Here is a 19,728-nt window from a genome sequence, read left to right on the forward strand (position 1 = left end):
TTAAAGTCAAATCAATTTTTTTTTTTGGGGGGGGGGGTAAGTTTGAAGATATGTTTTGACGTCATTGGATTTGTGACGTAACAATCTAGTTTCACATATCAACCAAAGAAGAGGAAGACAGTGCATGTTTGTATGTATTGAGATAATGTGATTAATTCTGCCGATTCGTTGTTTGGTTTTTTACTTCTTCTTCCTTTTTTTACAAATGCGCTGTACATTTACACGGAAAATTGTACTTAGGTTTTGTTGTTTATTTATTGTTATTTCTGAGTAATTGGGACAATAAAGTTTTGTAATTCAAAGAAGTCACATCGATCTGTCTTTAACAATTTGTATAAATCAAGGAAAAACAAATTTCAGTCTAATTTGGAATACAAAAATCTAAAGAATTTTTCTTTTAGAAATTTTTCCATTTACTGTGACTTTGTCTCTAGCTGACTATTTTTAGAACTATATTTTATCCTACTATAGGTTTAGTTAAACGTAATCATTATCGTTTAAAATTAAGTTTTAGATTAATTCAAGATTTAACAAGCGCAAGAACAGATTAATCAAGCAAGTTCAACAGAATGTCAAAAAGGGATGTTTACATGTAAAATACCGGGTATTGCCGACACCATGCCCCGGCCTGTCTACAACCCTTTCTCTCCAGACGAGACAAGGAAGCAGTGTGTCTCTCTCCCTGGGTTGAATGGCCCTAGCCCCCCCCCCCCCCCCCACCACAGTGCTGGTGTGAGATAAAACAAGCATTCTGAGAGTATTGCATAAGCAATACACGTCCCCTACCGATTTGTATTATTCTATGAAAGCTTCCAAGCACACAACTATTTCAGAGCTATTGTAAACGCGATGTCATGCTTTAATCCGAGATAAAAGAACAGAGGAAATTAAAACTATTTAGTTGATATAGATATTAAATACAAAATAGGTAAAATCAAACCAAACAGTTAAACAGCCCAACCCGAAAACGAACCCTATTGTAATAATACAAAAAACCCCTGCCGATTAAATTTACAACACAATGCTTGTCACTATTTTACAGAATTTATTTGTTTGTTAGAAATGATAAAAGGAATGGCATAGGTGTCGGAACCGGGGGGGGGGGCTAGGGGGGGGCTTAGCCCCCCCACTTTTTTTGCAAAGTTATACGTAACCATTAGAAACATAGCATGATAGAGGGTTCAGCCCCCCCACTTTTTCTCGCGAGGTTAGATTCAGAAGCATACAAGCCCCCCCCCCCCCCCCCCCGGATTAGGAATTTCATGATTTTGAGAGAAAAAAAATTTGGTAAGTAAATTTCTTTTTTTGGAAGTATAGGTATACTCCCCCCCCCCCCCCCCCCCCCACGGATTAGGATTTCCACATGATTTTGGGAATTACTTTTTTCTCAATATTTCTGAGGATTAGTCTAGCCCCCCCACTTTCAATTTGCTTCCGACGCCTATGAATGGTACAAGTAACGCACGATATCATTACTGACTACATACTAGCCTCGTTTATTCAATACACACCGAACCCGATAACAAACCCGAACATTAAAAAATTGGAATATGAAAAATTAATTTTCTCGAAAATATGTACATCAGACGCTACAAAAGTGTAAACTTAATCTGTAGTTTGACATTTTGAAGCTGTTCAGCAAGTTTCATATTATTCATCAAATGCATAAAGAAAAAAAGTGTGGAAAACTGAAGTGGGACAGACAGACGGACGGACGGACGGACGGACGGACGGACGCAGAGGAAAGCTATAGTCCCCTCCGGTGAAACCGGTAGGGGACTAATATTATTACTTCATGTTACTTCATATTGATGAATAATAAAAATATTTTTAAACCAACCTTGCCAACTGGTAAAAAAAAATTCTGATTATTTTTATTTAATAAAAAAAAAAGAAGACTTTTGAAGATTTACATTTACAATCGGTTTCGCTCCGTCTTGAATTCGCCCACATACAGTTAGAAATATTTACTCTCTCTAATTAACACATTTGTTTAAAAAATTGTTTTGAACTCTCCCAACCTAACTACAATTAGACATTCTGAATCCGCTACCGCTTCTTTGAGAAGCAGTAGCGGATTCAGAACGTCTAATTTTGATTAGATTGGAACTCTCCCAGTCTTAAAGGCAAATATTATCCCATATTTACATAACCAAGCATGATTACCTCTATTTCTTGATGATGTCAGACTCAACGTTACTTTTACTTACTTATTACAATTCAGTAACTTGTTAAAAGAATTAAAGATGTAAAATGCTTTCTTTGAGGAATTCATGCAGGTTATGAAGATAGCGACATTGCAGGGAAAAAATTATAAACTGTTAGCGAAATTGATTTGAATCACCAAAGATTCAGTATACAGATGCGTAAAATTTGAATGACAAATGAAAATAATTTTCCATCGACCCAGGTTTTTAGTAAAGCTTTTGACGTCATAATGATCTAACGTCATAATGATCATACAGACAAATCGTCATCACGACCAAAGTCACATAAACTTTGCGTACAGTGTACACGATTAATCTCCTTATTTATTTTTTTTACAGATCTTAAGATTGAGAAATGGACTCTAAAGCCCATTCAAAACATAGGGATGGCCCAGTCACCACCGTGGTAAGTTCTTTGATCGAATCATCTATTTCTTTGTCTTATATTGTTTGCTGTTCATTAGTTTGTTGTAGGTTCTTTTACATTATTGGCTTGTTAATGACCACAATTCGAGACACATGTTACACAACATAAAATCTTTAAAAAAAAAGAGAACTTGTTTAAACATCAGAATGGCAAAAGTATAAAGTTTTGAACATAGATCACATCGATTGGAATCTCGTCGTTTCTTGATTAAAATGTAATCCTTCTGAAATAGGGTAATTGGCGAGATGTAGAAACAATGGACGACGAGCACCAATCGGATTATTTGATACAAAGGTTGGAAGAAATGTTCGCAAAACTGGAAAAGAGATCACAGAATACAGATGCGTGGGAGTGTGAAGACGAGGATGCAGAAGAAGAAAGAGGAGAGGAGAAAAAACGGCGAAAACCAATGAGGCTTGCGAAAGAATAGTCCCCACCTAACATTAACGAAACTGCCAAAGCCGGAGGACTTGGAGATAGTGAGAAAGACGAAGAAATGTATCATCTGAAAGAGAAAAAAAGGTTTTCCTTCAGAAATGTCTGTAAAACAAGAACCATGGCCAAAGATAGGAAATTAAAGTCGGAGGAAGAGATACGACAAATCATGAACATGGCCCTCCATAGACAGGATAAAATCAAAAGGAGACGAAAACGCGGGACTAAAAATGCAAAAAGGTTGGAGAAAATAAAAGAAAACATACTGTAAATATTTAGTTTTTAATAACCCTATGACTGGACATTAGATACATTGATATTCTACTCCAGATAACGATGGAAATACGAATCCATGCTTGGGGGGGGGGGGGGGGGGGTAGCATACCCAAAAATTTCAATGTTCATTTCCTTATTTTCAATTTATATTTTTTACATGGTTCGTAATTCAAATGTGCGGGTTAGGACCAGTTCCACCATAATTAGTTTTTTATTTTTATATGCAAATTTAACACAAATCTTTCCTACGCCAAAAAGTGGAGGGGGAGCGGCAGTCCCCCCCCCCCCCCCCTGTCGATGCCAGTGCCTATCAGTTAAATGAAGGAGTATAATGATATTGCAATCGTCGGCATGGTTTTTTTTTTGGTATTAATAAATCACATTTTTTGTGACAGAAATGAATCCATCTTAGTCTATATTTTTCTTACAGATCCGTAAGTGAAAAGGATGCTGAATTAGACGAAGCAAGCGCCAATCAAAGACTGGACATATTAAACGTACGCTATTTACTTGTGAATTTATTTTTGAAATTTTCTCAAGTTGATTTCCATTCTTTTTTTTAAACCCATTGAATTGTTATGAGTTGAAATCTTGCCTGTAACATTATGTTATTTGTTGCCAGGTTCCCCGCGTTACAGAACAATCAATGAAACATATGCATATGAACGAAAGAAATAGAGCAATGGCTGCAGTCCATACCCAATTATTGGTAAGGAGGCTGTAAATTATATTTAACGTTTATGCTTTACACATTATTAAGTAAATGACTTTTTAATTTTAATTGTATTAATTATGGGAATATTATATGAATAACATAATTCATCAGATACGATGCAAATTATTTTGAATTTGAAATTTTTACATGACATGCTATAGATTTGATTTGCATGTTGGACGTTTAATGGTGCGATTTTTTTTAGAGCACATTCAACGCAGAGGCATTTGGAATTAAGATGGCGCATGCCGATAAAGTGAAACAAAAAAAAGAACAAATGGAGACTGTTCACGCGGAATTGAAGGTAAGTCTCTACTATTCTAAGTTTTCTCCTCCGTGCCCCCTAAAATCGTCATTTAACAAATTTTGAAAATTATAACATCTACATTGAAAGATAATTTCACGCCCTTAAGAATTCGTCTTATTATTTCCAGGCCAAGCATTTGTCAAAAAAAAGGGTTAACTTAGATGGAGTGAGGGTAAACCATACAAAATAATAATAATCATACATCCATATGAATGTAGATTCTGATTTAAATGCAGCGTTCTTTTTCTTAAAAGTTAAAAACCGTCATTGATTAGAAAGGTACATTAGAAAAAAATTCCTCTTTTTAGAAATACGTCAGTGAAATCGTCGAGAAGACCCGGCAAAAGTTGCTGAAGGAGGAAACAACATTTCAGGTAATCCATGCATATACATGTAGCTATGATTAAAAAAAAATACCATGAAATCGCTAAACATAATTTTATTTTGAGTTAATATGGAGGTCCTATCATATTTATTGTTGACAGTTTCTGCAAGTTCAGAAATCTATTAGGATGAAGCACGAGGAAAACGTCAAACGCATCCTGGATATCAGAAAGGCTACAGAAGCCGTTCACGAGGAGCTGCTGGTATGGCCTCGTCAGTCGTCACTGATATATTTCATCTTCTATATATACTAGTATATTACTCTGTCCCTCTTGTTTCTTTTCTGGCTGAAGTGGGGAGGGGGAAGGGTTGTCGATGTCCATTGATGTTATAATGTGTGCGATTTTTTGTACACTTAACCTAATATTCTTAAACTTCTTCTTAAACTTCTTCGTAAAAAATGACACTATTTATGTACACCCCCCCCCCCCCACACACACACACACACATACACAGAAAAAAACTAATTCAGAGTTAATTTGATTTTTTTTCAGACGTTATTTACCTCGGGAGTGAGAAAACCATTCATTGTCTACTGCGAAAAAGCAAAAGCCAAGAGAGATCAGATGATAAATGTGCATAAAGAACTGAAGGTACATATAAATACTTATAAAAAATATGGAGAAAATAATGACCATATTAAAGGTATTGTTAAACAGAGAGAGAGAGAGAGAGAGAGAGAGAGAGAGAGAGAGTGTTTATGTCTTGGTAATATTTTGAAAGAACTTTAAATTTTTCAGAGACAGACATTTCTAAAAGGACTGTGCATTGAAGATGATGATGAAGATGCTGGATTTGTCCCAAGGAAATTATTTCTGTTCGGGATAGAAGAATTTTCAAAAGTGCAACAGGTATGTAAATCATATATATAATGTTGGGCTTTACCTGTAAATGCAATTCACCTGTATTTATAGGACGTTTAAACAATGATCACTTATTTCTTTTAATTTGTTTTTTTTTTTCAATTTGAGTGCCTACATTAGTTAGCTGTTCAGTTACACATTACATTTTTGTTTTGGTCAGTGAATTGAGATGCTTTTGATATTTTTATAACCGCCGGATTTGTACCTTATGTGGTATTTTCCGTATCGGCGATTACTAGGGAATTAGGGAATTAGCTCAACACTAATTTACATTCTATCACATCACAGTCATGAGGAATTTCAATATAATTAAGAAGAGTAAATAATGTTAATTTACCAAAAAAGCTAAACTATAGAAAATGTTCGCAACATGTAATATATACATTTTACATGATGATATTTTCCTAATTATAGGTTGTATTGCAACCAGACTTTGCTCAGAACAACTCTGTTGAAGTACCAAGCTGTTCCGTAGAAGCAGTTCATGAGGAAGAGAGCGAGGTGTGTGATATCAATAATTTAGTTTACAAATCTATTTTTTTTTCCAAAAAAGTTTCTTAATTGTACTCATTGTAATTTTTCTGGGTTTTATATTACATTGTCTTTTTAACTTTTCCAGGCTCCTTTCAATGCGAAAAGAAGACCCTCGATTGGCGAAAGATTTGTGAGATTTTTTGGATTTCGCTGAATCCTGAAACACTTTAAAAAACCTTGTGATGACACCAATTTCCTTGATTATTCTTAAACTTGAATTCTTTTGTTATCTTTTGCTTCCGAAGTAATTTATCAGTATTTAAAAGTTTATAAGTCATTGATTGTTGCCAAATCTTTATTTATTAAAATTCATTTTATGTTTTATTTATGGTTTGCTTTTTTCTTTTAAAACAATGGCCAAAGAGATTTAAGAAAAACTCAAGGGAATTTCATTTTTTACAGACATTTTAATTCACATTCCGCAAGTATTTGTAAATAAAACACACCTGGCCGCGCATAACTTGTGTCAATTCCGGTACCATTTAAACAATAAAATGCTTTCTTTGGTGATTCATTCGGGATATGAAGGTAGCGACATTGCAGGAAAAATACATAACCCGCGTTAGCGGGTTATGTAAATTGTTCCTGCAATGATCGCTACCTTCATAACCCACATGAATCATCAAAGAAAGCATTTTATTGTTTATATTAACATCTTTCTTTAACTAATTAATAAACTGATTATGAAAAGTTAGTAAAATTCACTAAATTACTGTTAATGTACAAAAGTACGTTAGCTAAAAGAAACAGCCGTATCGTCTCCTGTGAGACTTTGAGTCGGGCATCATCATGATTATTTCGTGCAGTCCGGGATTTTACTGAGGTCGCTGTAGGTTCAGACCAAACGATAAACAGGGCGTGTCAATTTCAGTCCTGTCACTTTCAGCCGCTGTTGATTTCGACCAATCGATAAATAGGGCGTGTAGATTTCAGTCATTTCTATAGAGCTATGAATTAACTTAGCTGCAGGTCTGTAGCTCCCGGTCTGAAAAAATTCTGATGGACGACCTGGGAGCTACAGTGCCTCCCATAGAAAAAAAAAGTGCAATTTACGGCGCACAAAAAATTGCGCTAGTTTTGGACTGATTAACCTTATTTTCACACAACTTCTGTGAAAACAATGAGTACCATTAAATTCTTCAGACAATTTTCTACTGATATTGTTATTTTACTTGCCTCAGACTTTCTCTGAAACATGCTAACCGACCTCCGAAAATAAGGTGTATTAATTTACGTTAAGATCGAGAGTCGCCATTTTCACATGTAAACAAACTGCACCACTTCACTTTATGGGGCTGGTGATGGTGTTTAGAAGAACATCAGAGGCAAGTAAAGTGACGATATCTGTAGTAAATTGTCTGAGGAAAATATTTGTACATAATGTGTTTGGAATTGAGATTAATCAGTCCTAAATTGCAGTTTTTTACTATGGGAGGCAGTGTAGCTCCCAGGTCGTCCATCCGAATTTTTTCAGACCGGGAGCTACAGTCCCAGGTCGTCCATCCGAATTTTTTCAGACCGGGAGCTACAGTCCTGCAGCTATGAATTAACTATAAGTTTCCGTAAGAAATAGAGGAAATGATGCTTGGTACTGTAGATGTAAATATAATACCATATACACACTCTGAGAGTGTGTGTACATGTATATGGTACCGGTATATTTTGTTCACGGAGAAGTCCTGGTCTTTTTTCAGTAAACTGTCTCAGGCTTTGATCCTTGGTATCACAGCTGATAAAAGTCCATCAGCCATCTTCTCTTTTCCTTGTCCAGTTAAAGAAGGAATCTTTGGAAACTTCCAGTAAGAATTCTGCTGTATCCCTCCACTCTGGTTCTGATACAGTCCCTGAATGTTGTTGTAGGACGAATTCACCGGGCGTAATTAGCCAGCTTGGTTTAATTGGTCTTAGTCCTCCTTGACCTACGATTACAAGATCAATTTATTCAAAAGTGGCATGCTGATATAAATAATTCATCAAAAGGAGTAATGTATAAAATCTTTAAAACAAATTTTGGATATGAAAAATATTTAGATATTTTACCCCTGAAATTCAAAAAAATTCTTGGTAAATATCGTACTTCAAATCACCATCTACCAGTTGAACTGGGAAGATGGAAGGGTATCCCATTAAATGAAAGATTTTGTCCTCTCTGTAACACAAAACGTATAGCCGATGAATTTCATTATATTTTAGAATGTGATGGATATTTCAAGTCCGGAACAAGTTTATAGACAAAAAAATTTCGGCTAGACCAAATGTGTTAAAATTTTCGTATCTTATGACAACATGTAATATGAAATTGTTGAGAAAATTGTGTATATTTATAACAAAGATATACGAGGTAGTCTGTTCCCATGAGTTTCATTTTGTATAACTTTTCCTAACTCTCTAACCCTTATATTTATATATGTTTACCTCTGACCAATTTATAATTTATATGTATAGTTTAATGTCATTTTTTGTCCTCATGTACCATATGTTTAAAATGGTTTTGAGCGAATAAATGAACTGAACTGGACTGAACGAGTTTCTTGTTCTAGTTCAATGTCCTCTTGAACGTCTGCTTCGGCACTAACATGTACCGATGTAAAGGTAAAGCGTCTGCATCTTTGATGGTTCTTGAATTAAGTTATCTGTAATCTACACAAATGCGAAGTTCTCCATTTGTCTTTCTGCAAAGTACAACATTACTTGTCCAAGGGGATTCCGAGCGCCTGATAATTCCAGCAGCTTATAGTTGTTGATTTTAAAAAGATGGTTTCTTTCTTCCTGGAACATCGATGGGGGTATTCTGCGGTGTCGCTGTTTAAAAGGAGTATCGTCATCTCGGTTCATTTTGTGTTTCACTTTATTGTTATGACCAATATTTGTATCGCTGGTGGAAAGAATGTCTCTGTTCTATTCTATTATGTTGTCAACTTGCTGTTGTTGACAATTTGTCAAATTCGTGGTTGATATTTTAATTAAGTTCATGATATCATCGAAATTCTCTCCGAAAATAGGTTTTGGTATTTCTTCTTCAATGACAGGTTGTATTTCACACAGCAGTGTTTTGGGTGGGATTTTTACCGTTGTTGTTGTTACGTTGCTGATCTTAACTTTTACGTTGTTGTTGTTGTTTTGGTATTTGTAGGAAACAAAGGATGGTGATATATCCAGGTCTTGTGGAATGACTGATTTGTGAGTATTCTTTAGAAATGCACATACATGGATGATAAGGAACTTCTTGATCAATGTAGCCATTGATGTTCATTTCGCTGTTAGGTGGTATGATGGTGTTGTCGATTTCAGCTGAGTTCACCACTCATAGTCTGTTTGAAGTGATTTAAATGCATTCGTTGTACATGTTAAAATTATCCAATACAAAAAAGATTTATTCAACTGATAGAATAAAGATGCATTTATATATGATAACAATGAATTTTTTATATACCGAGCGAGAATAATGTGTGATCTTCCAGTTGCGTCAAGCGAAAAAGGACTTTTTTCGCATAATTTTGAAAAATGAGTTTTTATTGTTTTTGAAATGTTTTAATACAGTATGTCCCTGTGAGAGCTTGATATCAGTATTTGCAACAAATTCTTCTCATAACCACAGGTAAAACTAAAACTAATTTTAAAGTATGCTTTAAATGTAAGATAAGGTAATAAAAATGATATAACGTCATGAATTTATAGCGTCAATGAGTGTTTGTAACGTTAACGTCATTAGCAAAAATAGTATGTACTAGATTTTGACCCGTGCGTGCACGGGTTGACATAGCATATGATATCGGACAATAACAAAATAGATACATCGACACACCGTATATTGTTGACATTTGCATTACCAAGCTTTAAGCCTACAATAATGCTATTAATTTCACTACACTCTGCTGAGTTTGAATAATCTAACTGTGTTTGGGGAAAGCCCTTCACCACAGTTAAAATGCCTCCCATATACCCGTAATGTAGCAGAAAATTTCAGAATCGCCCCAAAACGATTTTGGAGAAAATTAATTAAGTTGCATTGAAAATAACAGTCAAATTGTTCATAACAAATCATTTTGAAGCTGTACATATAAATACTTTTCTTCGAAAAATTTAATTCTACATTTCTTCAACAACGCTTTTTACACACCATGTTGACATTTGAATTTTTTTCTCGGGATTTTCTATTAATAGTAAATGCACTGTGTTAGAGTTTTTTATATTTTTATTTTCTTTGATGAACAGAAAAAAAAATGCCAATGAAAATTTACACGCATTTCTTTTATCGTCTCTAAGTTTATCCATGCAAATGTATGGAACGCCTCAACTGCCTCATGTAGGTAATCTTCATAATATGATGATACTCCAACATTACATGATGGTACTTCAACATTACATGATGGTACTTTAACATTACGTGCTGATACTTCAACATTACATGCTGATACTTTAACATTACATGATGGTACTTTAACATTACGTGCTGATACTTCAACATTACATGATGGTACTTTAACATTACATGCTGATACTTCAACATTACGTGATGGTACTTTAACATTACGTGATGGTACTTTAACATTACGTGCTGATACTTTAACATTACATGCTGATACTTTAACATTACATGATGGTACTTTAACATTACGTGCTGATAGTTCAACATTACATGCTGATACTTCATTATATGATGGTACTTCACTATGCAGTGGTTCTAAAAATAGGGAAGTTTTAACATTGGGCTGTTTCTCTGTTTCAGAGAATGATCATTTTGGACTAAGGTCCACTGAGACTAGTTTGGATCATGTCAAAAAGCTGGAACTACAAATAATAAAAAACAGGATTCTGCTTAAAAAATATACTTTATTGAAAAACTGTAGATACTCAGATTATGAAAACCACTGGCAAACAATTTGTGAGAAATTATAACAAGTTTTATGACATATGTGATTGCTTAAACTATTCTCTCTTTTTTTTTAAATTATATTGACTTGCATGTGAACAAATATTTTGATACATGTACCCCCTTTTCTATTGTATTTTTTTTTTTATCTTCTATATCTCCCCTTTTCTCTTCATTTACTGCTAATTTTTTAAAATCTATATATATTTTTTTTTGCAAGAAAACACGTTTTCACACTACACGGATAATCTATTTCCTTTAGATTAATAAGATATTACAATATGTAGAATCTTGAAATGTATGAAATATGTCTGAAATATGTTTGTATGTGGATTTATGTGTGAACAAAAAAAAAAGCTGGAACTGAAGAAGTACACAATACACTACAGCTCATGAGAGAGGATCTCTACTGAATAAAAATATTGTCGAAACATACGATTTGTTTTGGTGCAATGTATTTAGGCAAACGACAACCACACATGCAACTTATAAGATCATGCAAAGGATAAAGCATTGCATTGCTGTTGAATCTGATTTTAGCAGTAACTGTACTGTTGAACAAATCAGTGCTTTCATTGCCCACTCTTTCACGTGGATCTCCAGGAAGAACCCATTAATCCCCATAAGTCCAATCTACATGTAACATGAATGACAGAAGTATTTGTTTTTTGGTGCTTTTAAAAATAAATTAGCTGTTCTCTCTGACTAAGCGCCAAAAGATTGGGTTATGAATGCACATTTTTAGACCAAAATTCCCTGAAGGACTTTTGGTACCCCCTGATTTTTATGCGCTGAGCCCCAATGAACTCACAATGCAGCCATTCTTTAAAATTTAAAATGACCCATTTAAAAGACAACACTTAATCAAATAGTAGCATGTGTTGAGTAAGTCTTAGTGGACCTTAGTCCAATCTGATCAATCTCTGAAACAGAGAAACAGCCCAGTGTTAAAAACTTTACAGGCATCCACGTGTTCTGAGTTTTAGCGTATTTCGTTCCCTAGGCGACGCTTCCCTAACCCTATTTTTAGAACTACCGCATAGTGAAGTACCAACTGTACCATCATATAATGAAGTATCAGCATGTAATGTTAAAGTACCATCATGTAATGTTAAAGTATCAGCATGTAATGTTGAAGTATCAGCACGTAATGTTAAAGTACCATCATGTAATGTTAAAGTATCAGCATGTAATGTTGAAGTATCAGCATGTAATGTTGAAGTATCAGCATGTAATGTTAAAGTACCATCATGTAATGTTAAAGTATCAGCATGTAATGTTGAAGTATCAGCACGTAATGTTAAAGTACCATCATGTAATGTTAAAGTATCAGCATGTAATGTTGAAGTATCATCATATTATGAAGATTATCTGCATAAGGCAGTTGGGGCGTTCCATACTAATGTGATATTGTGGAAACATAAAATGAAGAGCCTCCCGTGATTTAGCTTGAATGTAATGCGCATGCGCAAGATTGTAAAATCTAAAAATTTCAGATGATTTCAGGAATGTTTTGAGGAATTTTCGTTGATTATTAATCATCGAAGCTTGATTGAGAAAAATTAAAAACAAATTGGTAATCTTCAAGTATCAATGATGTTTAGAATATATAAAACAAAAGAGAGTACGCTTTCGATTTATCGGTATTAAAGCCCAAAAATTCGAGTCTATTAGTTTAATATAGTAGTATAGATGTATTACCAAATTAAATTAATTTTTCTATAAATGTTAAAACAAATTATTCAGATTGTGTAGTGACTATAATATCTTGTTTTTGATGATTTAGGATTTTATCAGAATAGTTGTCGTCTATTCTATACCAAGCCGTGATTACGGCTCTGACTGAATCCTTTTAATAATGGTTATCCCAAACCCTGATAACGCCACTCTGGCCCCTGGATCATGAAGCAATCTTAGACTTAAGTCAAAATGTGTACATTGTCTTTCTCAATGTTTCTTAATAAAAACACTGACAAAATTGAAATACTATTGAAAGTGTCTTGAAATAACATTGTTAATTACAAGTCATAATCGCCATAAACAATCATTTTATGACTGACTAAAATTTTGACTTAAGTCTGAAATTGCTTCATGATCTTGGGACCAAATATCTAGGTCTACTGAACTGACCGCTCGGTCCCTGACTTAAAATTGGAAATATTCAATTTAAAACTAATTACATCGACATAATTTGATAATTTGGAGCGGAAATATACATGTTAAAATTCCTTATAACTAATAAAATGAACTTTCAAGATTGGAGGTTTGTTTTCCGAAGTTGAGATCAAATGTGAAATATGATCAAGTATGTTCTACATCCTCAAAACGATAATTTGCATGCATATGACACAGATAAGAAGTTAAGATTTTAAATAAGTAGTTTGGTCACTAAGCAGTTATTGGTAGCACTGTCATGTTTGATAGCCTATTTTGCTTAGTCAGTATATGGTGGTTAGTAATCCAAAAATCAATCAAAAAATCAGTTCCAAGGAAGGAAGTCTTTAAATGTTGTTAGAAAAAGGAAGTGACCATTCTCACATAAAACTAGCAGGCTGAATAAGAGATTGAATACCTTAAAACATGGGATGCTGTGTCTCCACAAAAATCAGTCCTGTGGAGAACATTGAACGGGAAGATGAAGGGTCCAAAACGGGAGAACAGTTATCGAACGAAGATTTCGGAGAGAATGACAATAACCAAATTAAAAAGGAAACGCAACTTGTTGAATATGAAACTTCACGGAGAAATGAGGGTCTTCTGGGCTATAATTCTTCAAGTACATCATCAGATTTAGTGGCAAAAACAGAAGAAGGTGGTCTCCGAAACCATGACAGAGAAAGAACGGGGAGCATCGATCATGGTTAGAAAAGACTAATAAATGGTAAATTCAATGATTTATTAAAAGTCTTAAGTTATGATGCCATGTCTTTCCTATCTTCATTTATAGATAAATATCTTCAGAGTGACTTCGACATGTATCAGACTTTCAATCGAAGTACTGAAAGTAGGCTTGAACTACTGGCAAATGAGACTACAGAAAGAGAAGAAATTGGTGAAGACAATTTATTCGGCAGTTTTGGCGACTCAAAAGAAATTAGTAAAGAAGATGTACTGTCTGAGATTGTATCAATGAAGAAAGATGATGATGATGATGATGATGATGATGATGACCAAACTCTAAATGAAGCACAACAAGAAGAACCCTTGACTTATAAGGAGGAGATTTCAAATGATTCATTAAGTGCATCATCGGATTTGGTGTCAAAAACAGAAAATAACTCTGACACTGAAAATGAAAAAAAAATTGAACATGGTAAGATAAGCGCACAAATGATATAGAAAATGTCACTTTTGATCAGAATAATTTATATATTTTATTCTTGTATACATATACATTGTATATATTATTGAAATTAGATGAGGAAAATAACGATTCTACCAACGAATTTCCGAGTACCGACCTAAATAGTCCCTATATACTGGAGAATGAAACTGCGACACAACAAAAAGAGGACAAATTTGAGGATTTTTTCAACACTTCAGACAATTTCAGAGAAAATAGCGTAGATGACAAAATATCCAATGGAATTACTTTAGAAAAAAAGGAGGATTTCACCGCAATTGATCAACATGCACTTTCGGTTTTTAATTTTTACATTGTTTTTATCAATCATGTTATTCTGTTTATTCAAGTCAATAAGTTTTGCCTTCTTACAAGATGCGAGATATTAAAAAAACATTTTGTTGGTTTTAGGCACCCGAAGAAGTGAAAGCGTCCATCAGTACACTAGCTAACTATTTGCTTAAACCAGCCAATTCTGACTCGGAGAAAGCTCGTGTAATCTATATGTGGATAATAAATAACATAAGGTTGATATTTTTATCTTTAAAATCAATATAATAACAAGTACCTCGATGTCAGGTTATTGAAAAATAATTATTCCAGGTAAATATCCCCGAGCCTTCGCGAGGGGATAGAAAACACAAGTTTGATAAAAGGAACTCAGAAGCGATTCTTTTTATCGCACGTTTTACCACATTTATTGTATTTTTACAATATACTTATATTTACATTTGCATATTCTTTTCCTTATATGAACATATAGAATAGCCAAAATGTTCAATTCTGTATATTTACATTTCGTTGAGTTATAAGCGAATTACAGAGCTTACAATTCTTTGCTATGTAAACAAAACGTTTGTTTACATTTTGAATGCTGAAGTGAAAATTCCAGTTTTAGACCAAAAATGAATGTGTTAAACGCTAGGAACAGTTTATCTATGGTTAAAATGAATAAAAAAATAGACAAATCAGCTTAAAAAATATTTTTAACTGGTATATTGAACCTATGTAAACAAATACAGGGCACGAGCCTTGTTTACATGACAAAGAATTGTGAGCTCTGTATCTTTCTTATAACTCCATAAATGACTCTCAAATTTCATTTGATCATTAAGAATGCATTTGTAAAGCATTGTAAATAATAAAATCAGAAAATTAGAATTTGGCCATATTCGTGACCATGCCTCTTTAAGGAGATTAAAATACATGTAATGGGTGTATAGTCAAAAAAAAAAAAAAGCCACAACCATCGAGCACACTCATAAAATGTCATCAACTTTTTCATATGGCTCTGACAAGCTAGTTTTGGCAATCTTTACACTTAATTATTGGATTATACTTGAGTACGCTTTTGTTGGTAGATATGACACAGAAGGTTTCTTTAATGGCCAGTATGGAGGAACTGATGATGAATCTGTGCTTCAGTCGGGAACATCGGTCTGTGGTGGATACGCTAATTTGTTCGAAGCATTATGCACGCAAGTATTTGAATATTTTCCTCAATTTTGTGTGATCGCGCTAAATTTACTACCGTTAGCAAAGTGCAACATAAGATTGGATAAAAAATGGTTCAAAGAATGGCCTTAGCTTAATCAAAAACTAATTATATATAAAGTTTGAGTGCTCCAAAACGTTTTTTTTTATCCCTATGACGAGATACTCAACATGGTTATATTTGTCATTTTTACTTAAAAAAAAAGATTTTGAGAATAACTTATTCACTTTTGTCTTCATTTAACTTAAATATTATTGTGATGTCCTCTTTATTCATGATGGAATTCTTTTATTATTTTTTTTTTATCGTATTTCGTTGTTGAACTTTAACCAAAATCAAATATTCATAGAACTAATAATTTATGTAAAACTGAGTAGATAATGACAATTATCCACAAAGTTACATGTCTTCAAAAATGTATTGTTTTAGATTCATAAATTTTTTGTGTATATTAAGGTATGGGTAAAACCTTATATATAATTAAGAAACTGTATTTCCTTTATTTTGGCTGATAAATCAACTTGCTAATTACATGCAAAGTAATTAAAGAAAAATGGAGTTAACTATTTAGTAATCATTCTTAACTATTGTTGCAGAATTGCTGGTCTTCCTGTGAAAAATATTTCTGGTTTCTCTAAAGCATTTGGATATTCACCAGAAGATCATTTTACACCATTGACAAAAACGGATCATGCATGGAACGCTGTTCGCATTGACGGACATTGGCGTTTTGTTGAGTGTACTTGGGGTGCTGGTTTTTTGGACCAAAACAACTCATTTCAGAAAAAACTCGAGCCCTTTTATTTCTTTACCGAACCGAAACACTTTATAAATGCCCATTTTCCTTGGAAATCTGACGAAGAAGGGTTTTCCAAATTATGGCAGCTCCTTGATAATCCAATTTCACTTGATACTTACAACAAGGCACTGAAGCTAGAACACAGTGCACTGATTTGGAATGTATTTCCATTGACGCATAAAGAGAGCATAGTAGAGGCTCATGAAGAAATTGTTATCGAAATTGGAGACAAAGACGAGGTTCTTTGCGGTACAGTTTCTAGGTTATATAACATGAAAACTGGACTGTTTTGCAATGAATTTATTTTTTTGCGTCAGGAAAGATCTGGGGTATTTTCGATTTCTATTAGACCTCCTTCAAATGGGAAATATAAGTTAACTATTTATGGACAAGTTGATAGGAGTGAGGAAAAGTATGAACTATTGATGACTTATCTCATCAGATTTTCAAATGTTTCAAAAACGCTAAGTGCATACCCGCAAAACAATGGACAGATGTGGGGAATGAATCTTACGGCGTTTGACAATGGATTTCTAAAGACTGAACAGAACCGAGTTCCAATTAAAAATGTAAGTGGGGATGGATTCGTGGATAAAACATTTGCCACAACTCGAAGTGTACCTACGGTTGCGAGAATCATACCTGCAACTAAAACGCTCTCTCTGAAGGAAGAAAAATATTGTTTGGTGACAGTCACACAGACCACCTTGAATATAAAAGCGTGTTTTCCTGATATTGACCTTTACAAATTAGAACTGATGTGTAAAGAAGTTGATGAGAATGGTGTGTATTACAACATGGCTTGTGAAAAAGTTAATAAGGATAATAAGTATCCAAGGATGGCTTGCTTTCTTATCGAGTGCACAAAACCAGCGGACCCATGTCTAGGTTACCCTACAGCGTTTCCCGAAGCTGTCACATTTTGCTGCAAATTGATAGAACCTCTATCAGCCCAGTTACCGGCAAATACAGCAGTCACCTGTCGGTTTCGGTCTCCTCTTGTCGTGAAGGCAATGGTTTCTTACATGGATACGGAAATGACACAAGATGGAGATGAATGGTCATGCACTGTTACAACACCTAGCTCCGGCATAAATTTCGTAATTTGTGGAGATGTAGATGACGCATCTTCGAATTCTTTCTGCGGACTTTTTCAATATGACATAATATAAAGTCAAGCAGCAGAATATGTGTAACTTTTAAATTATTGGTATATCTGTATACTGTGTAAATGGTGAAGTTAAGAAATTGGCTCTATGTGAGCACACATACCTGTATATATGCATGTACAATGTAAGATTTAATTTATTGATTCATTTATAATTTCTTCATATATTTAATGTTTTAATGTCCTACCGAGATGCTTTTTGCGCATTTTTATCGGATTAAGTCGTAACATACTTACTGAAAATTGATTAATACATTGTACTTCGTTCCTGTTACTTAGCGGAGTGGCATACCTTTCGTCTTGTTATATTCAGGTTCGGGTCATTTTACATTATTTTATTATTTGCCTTTAATTTGGAAATAGACAGGTTGTTTACATGCCATTAAAAAATTTCTATCAAAGGAAAGTCACCAACCCCGTGGCTCTAGACCGCGGGGTGGGAGGGGGCTGTCCTCCAGCACTTTTGCAGAAGATCAGCAATAAAAAATACCTTGCCATCTCAACTACTGCCAGAATTAAGAGTGTAATAAAAATTGTACCAGAATCGAACATTTATACAAAGTCCTTAAGTAGTGAACTGTAAAGGCTAGGCTTTGTTTGATGTGCTTTTAAGTGTTGTTATTTTAAAATGTTGTTGGTCACAGTTTCATTTCATTAAGATTTCTCGTAATGGGTGAACATGTCTGATTACTTGCTGTGGACACTTTTGTAAAAGCTCTTTATGAGTAAAGGAATGTTTTTGTGACATCCATTTCATAACAGGAACAGTTACTGTAGTTTATTGTTAAAACGCTATTCTCCGATGATATTAACTTAGATTGATGATTCAGAATTTGTTCAAAGTTTATTTTCCAATTTGTCGTAAGAAATCTTTCTATAAAATTTATGGGCGTGTACTAAATAAAAAGTTTCAAATACCTCGGTATATTTATGAAAAACTTGCTTTCATAATCGGAGGGATCTTGATCATAAGTTATTATTGATTCTATCTTTACCAAACTTGGATTGATGATGCATCTCCTGATACCGATGTTCTTGATGGTTTTGGATGCTGAATCTGAGCCATAGGTTTCGGATGGCGGAAAGGTTGAGGTTTTAGGAGCAGGTCACACGTTCAGGTGAAAAATGACCCCTTTCTTGGTTGCTTAACTGTATAAATGAATCAAAACTTCAATTGTGTTAGGATATTCACAGGGACATCTTGTCCGCTCTGCTCTTTGTGGCATCCTTGTGTATTATTTATATATGTATGTCTCAGAGACCAGAGCAGAAAAGATGAACGGTGAATTAAATCCAGTGTTGTTGAAAAAAAATCCACGAAAAAGAAATAAGACTGTCAAAAAATTATACACAAAATTACTAGTATGAAGTTGTGATTTCACTTTGATTCTTATGAGAAAATCCCCCGAAAAAAATATTTCATAAACATGTGTGTATATAGGCGAGCTTTGCAATTAATTTACATTTATGCAATCGAAAATGTGCATGTAGACTGTAGATTTAGCAGGTTGAGGGGGGGGGGGGTAATTTTTGTATTTAGCTGGTCTGTCGTATATGATGATACACTTGAGTATGTAAAAGTGATTAAATATATGAAAACGAGATGACATTTTTGATAGAATTTTTCTTTGTAATCAAGTATCTAAATTTTTTTTGTAAATTTACAATCAGACAGAGGCTATTCTTTTATTAACTGGTACTTCTTAAATTTATTTTATACCTGACTAATGAAATAGAAGAGAAATCAAGAAAAGGACAAATTAACTTCATATCTAAATTGGCAAAAATGATATTAATTTTGTAAAAATCAGTATTTCAATTCGCTTTAGAACTTTAAAAATATAAAATATTATATCGATAAAATATCGGAGAGCAAAACGTTGAACATAAAGAAGTAAAAAT

General features: G+C 33.9%; 2 protein-coding genes across 2 annotated transcripts; both read left to right on the top strand.

The window, feature by feature from the left end:
- The first annotated feature begins 3,973 nt into the window (after positions 1-3,973).
- LOC117693171 (uncharacterized) lies at positions 3,974-6,450 on the top strand. Its single transcript, XM_066078801.1, has 9 exons — positions 3,974-4,054; positions 4,266-4,364; positions 4,495-4,539; positions 4,676-4,741; positions 4,853-4,954; positions 5,246-5,344; positions 5,492-5,602; positions 6,029-6,115; positions 6,234-6,450. Exons 1-9 carry the CDS (start codon positions 3,992-3,994, stop codon positions 6,300-6,302), a joined length of 741 nt encoding a protein of 246 aa, XP_065934873.1. The 5' UTR covers positions 3,974-3,991; the 3' UTR covers positions 6,303-6,450.
- Positions 6,451-13,601: 7,151 nt separating this feature from the next.
- On the top strand, positions 13,602-14,360 carry LOC136273319 (uncharacterized protein DDB_G0283697-like). Its single transcript, XM_066077750.1, has 2 exons — positions 13,602-13,881; positions 13,969-14,360. The coding sequence occupies exons 1-2, from the start codon at positions 13,602-13,604 to the stop codon at positions 14,358-14,360; spliced, it is 672 nt and encodes a 223-aa protein (XP_065933822.1).
- Positions 14,361-19,728: the final 5,368 nt, after the last annotated feature.

This window comes from Magallana gigas, chromosome 3 (genome assembly GCF_963853765.1).
Source record: "Magallana gigas chromosome 3, xbMagGiga1.1, whole genome shotgun sequence".
In the NCBI taxonomy this organism is placed as follows: domain Eukaryota; kingdom Metazoa; phylum Mollusca; class Bivalvia; order Ostreida; family Ostreidae; genus Magallana; species Magallana gigas.

Excerpts from the sequence above, each read along its gene's own strand:
- LOC117693171 (XM_066078801.1), top strand. The coding sequence starts at position 3,992 with ATGAAACATATGCATATGAACGAAAGAAATAGAGCAATGGCTGCAGTC. Across the intron at positions 4,365-4,494 it reads CTGTTCACGCGGAATTGAAG|GCCAAGCATTTGTCAAAAAA; the intron begins GTAAGTCTCTAC and ends TATTATTTCCAG. Across the intron at positions 5,603-6,028 it reads AATTTTCAAAAGTGCAACAG|GTTGTATTGCAACCAGACTT; the intron begins GTATGTAAATCA and ends TCCTAATTATAG.
- LOC136273319 (XM_066077750.1), top strand. The coding sequence starts at position 13,602 with ATGGGATGCTGTGTCTCCACAAAAATCAGTCCTGTGGAGAACATTGAA. Across the intron at positions 13,882-13,968 it reads AACGGGGAGCATCGATCATG|ATAAATATCTTCAGAGTGAC; the intron begins GTTAGAAAAGAC and ends CTTCATTTATAG.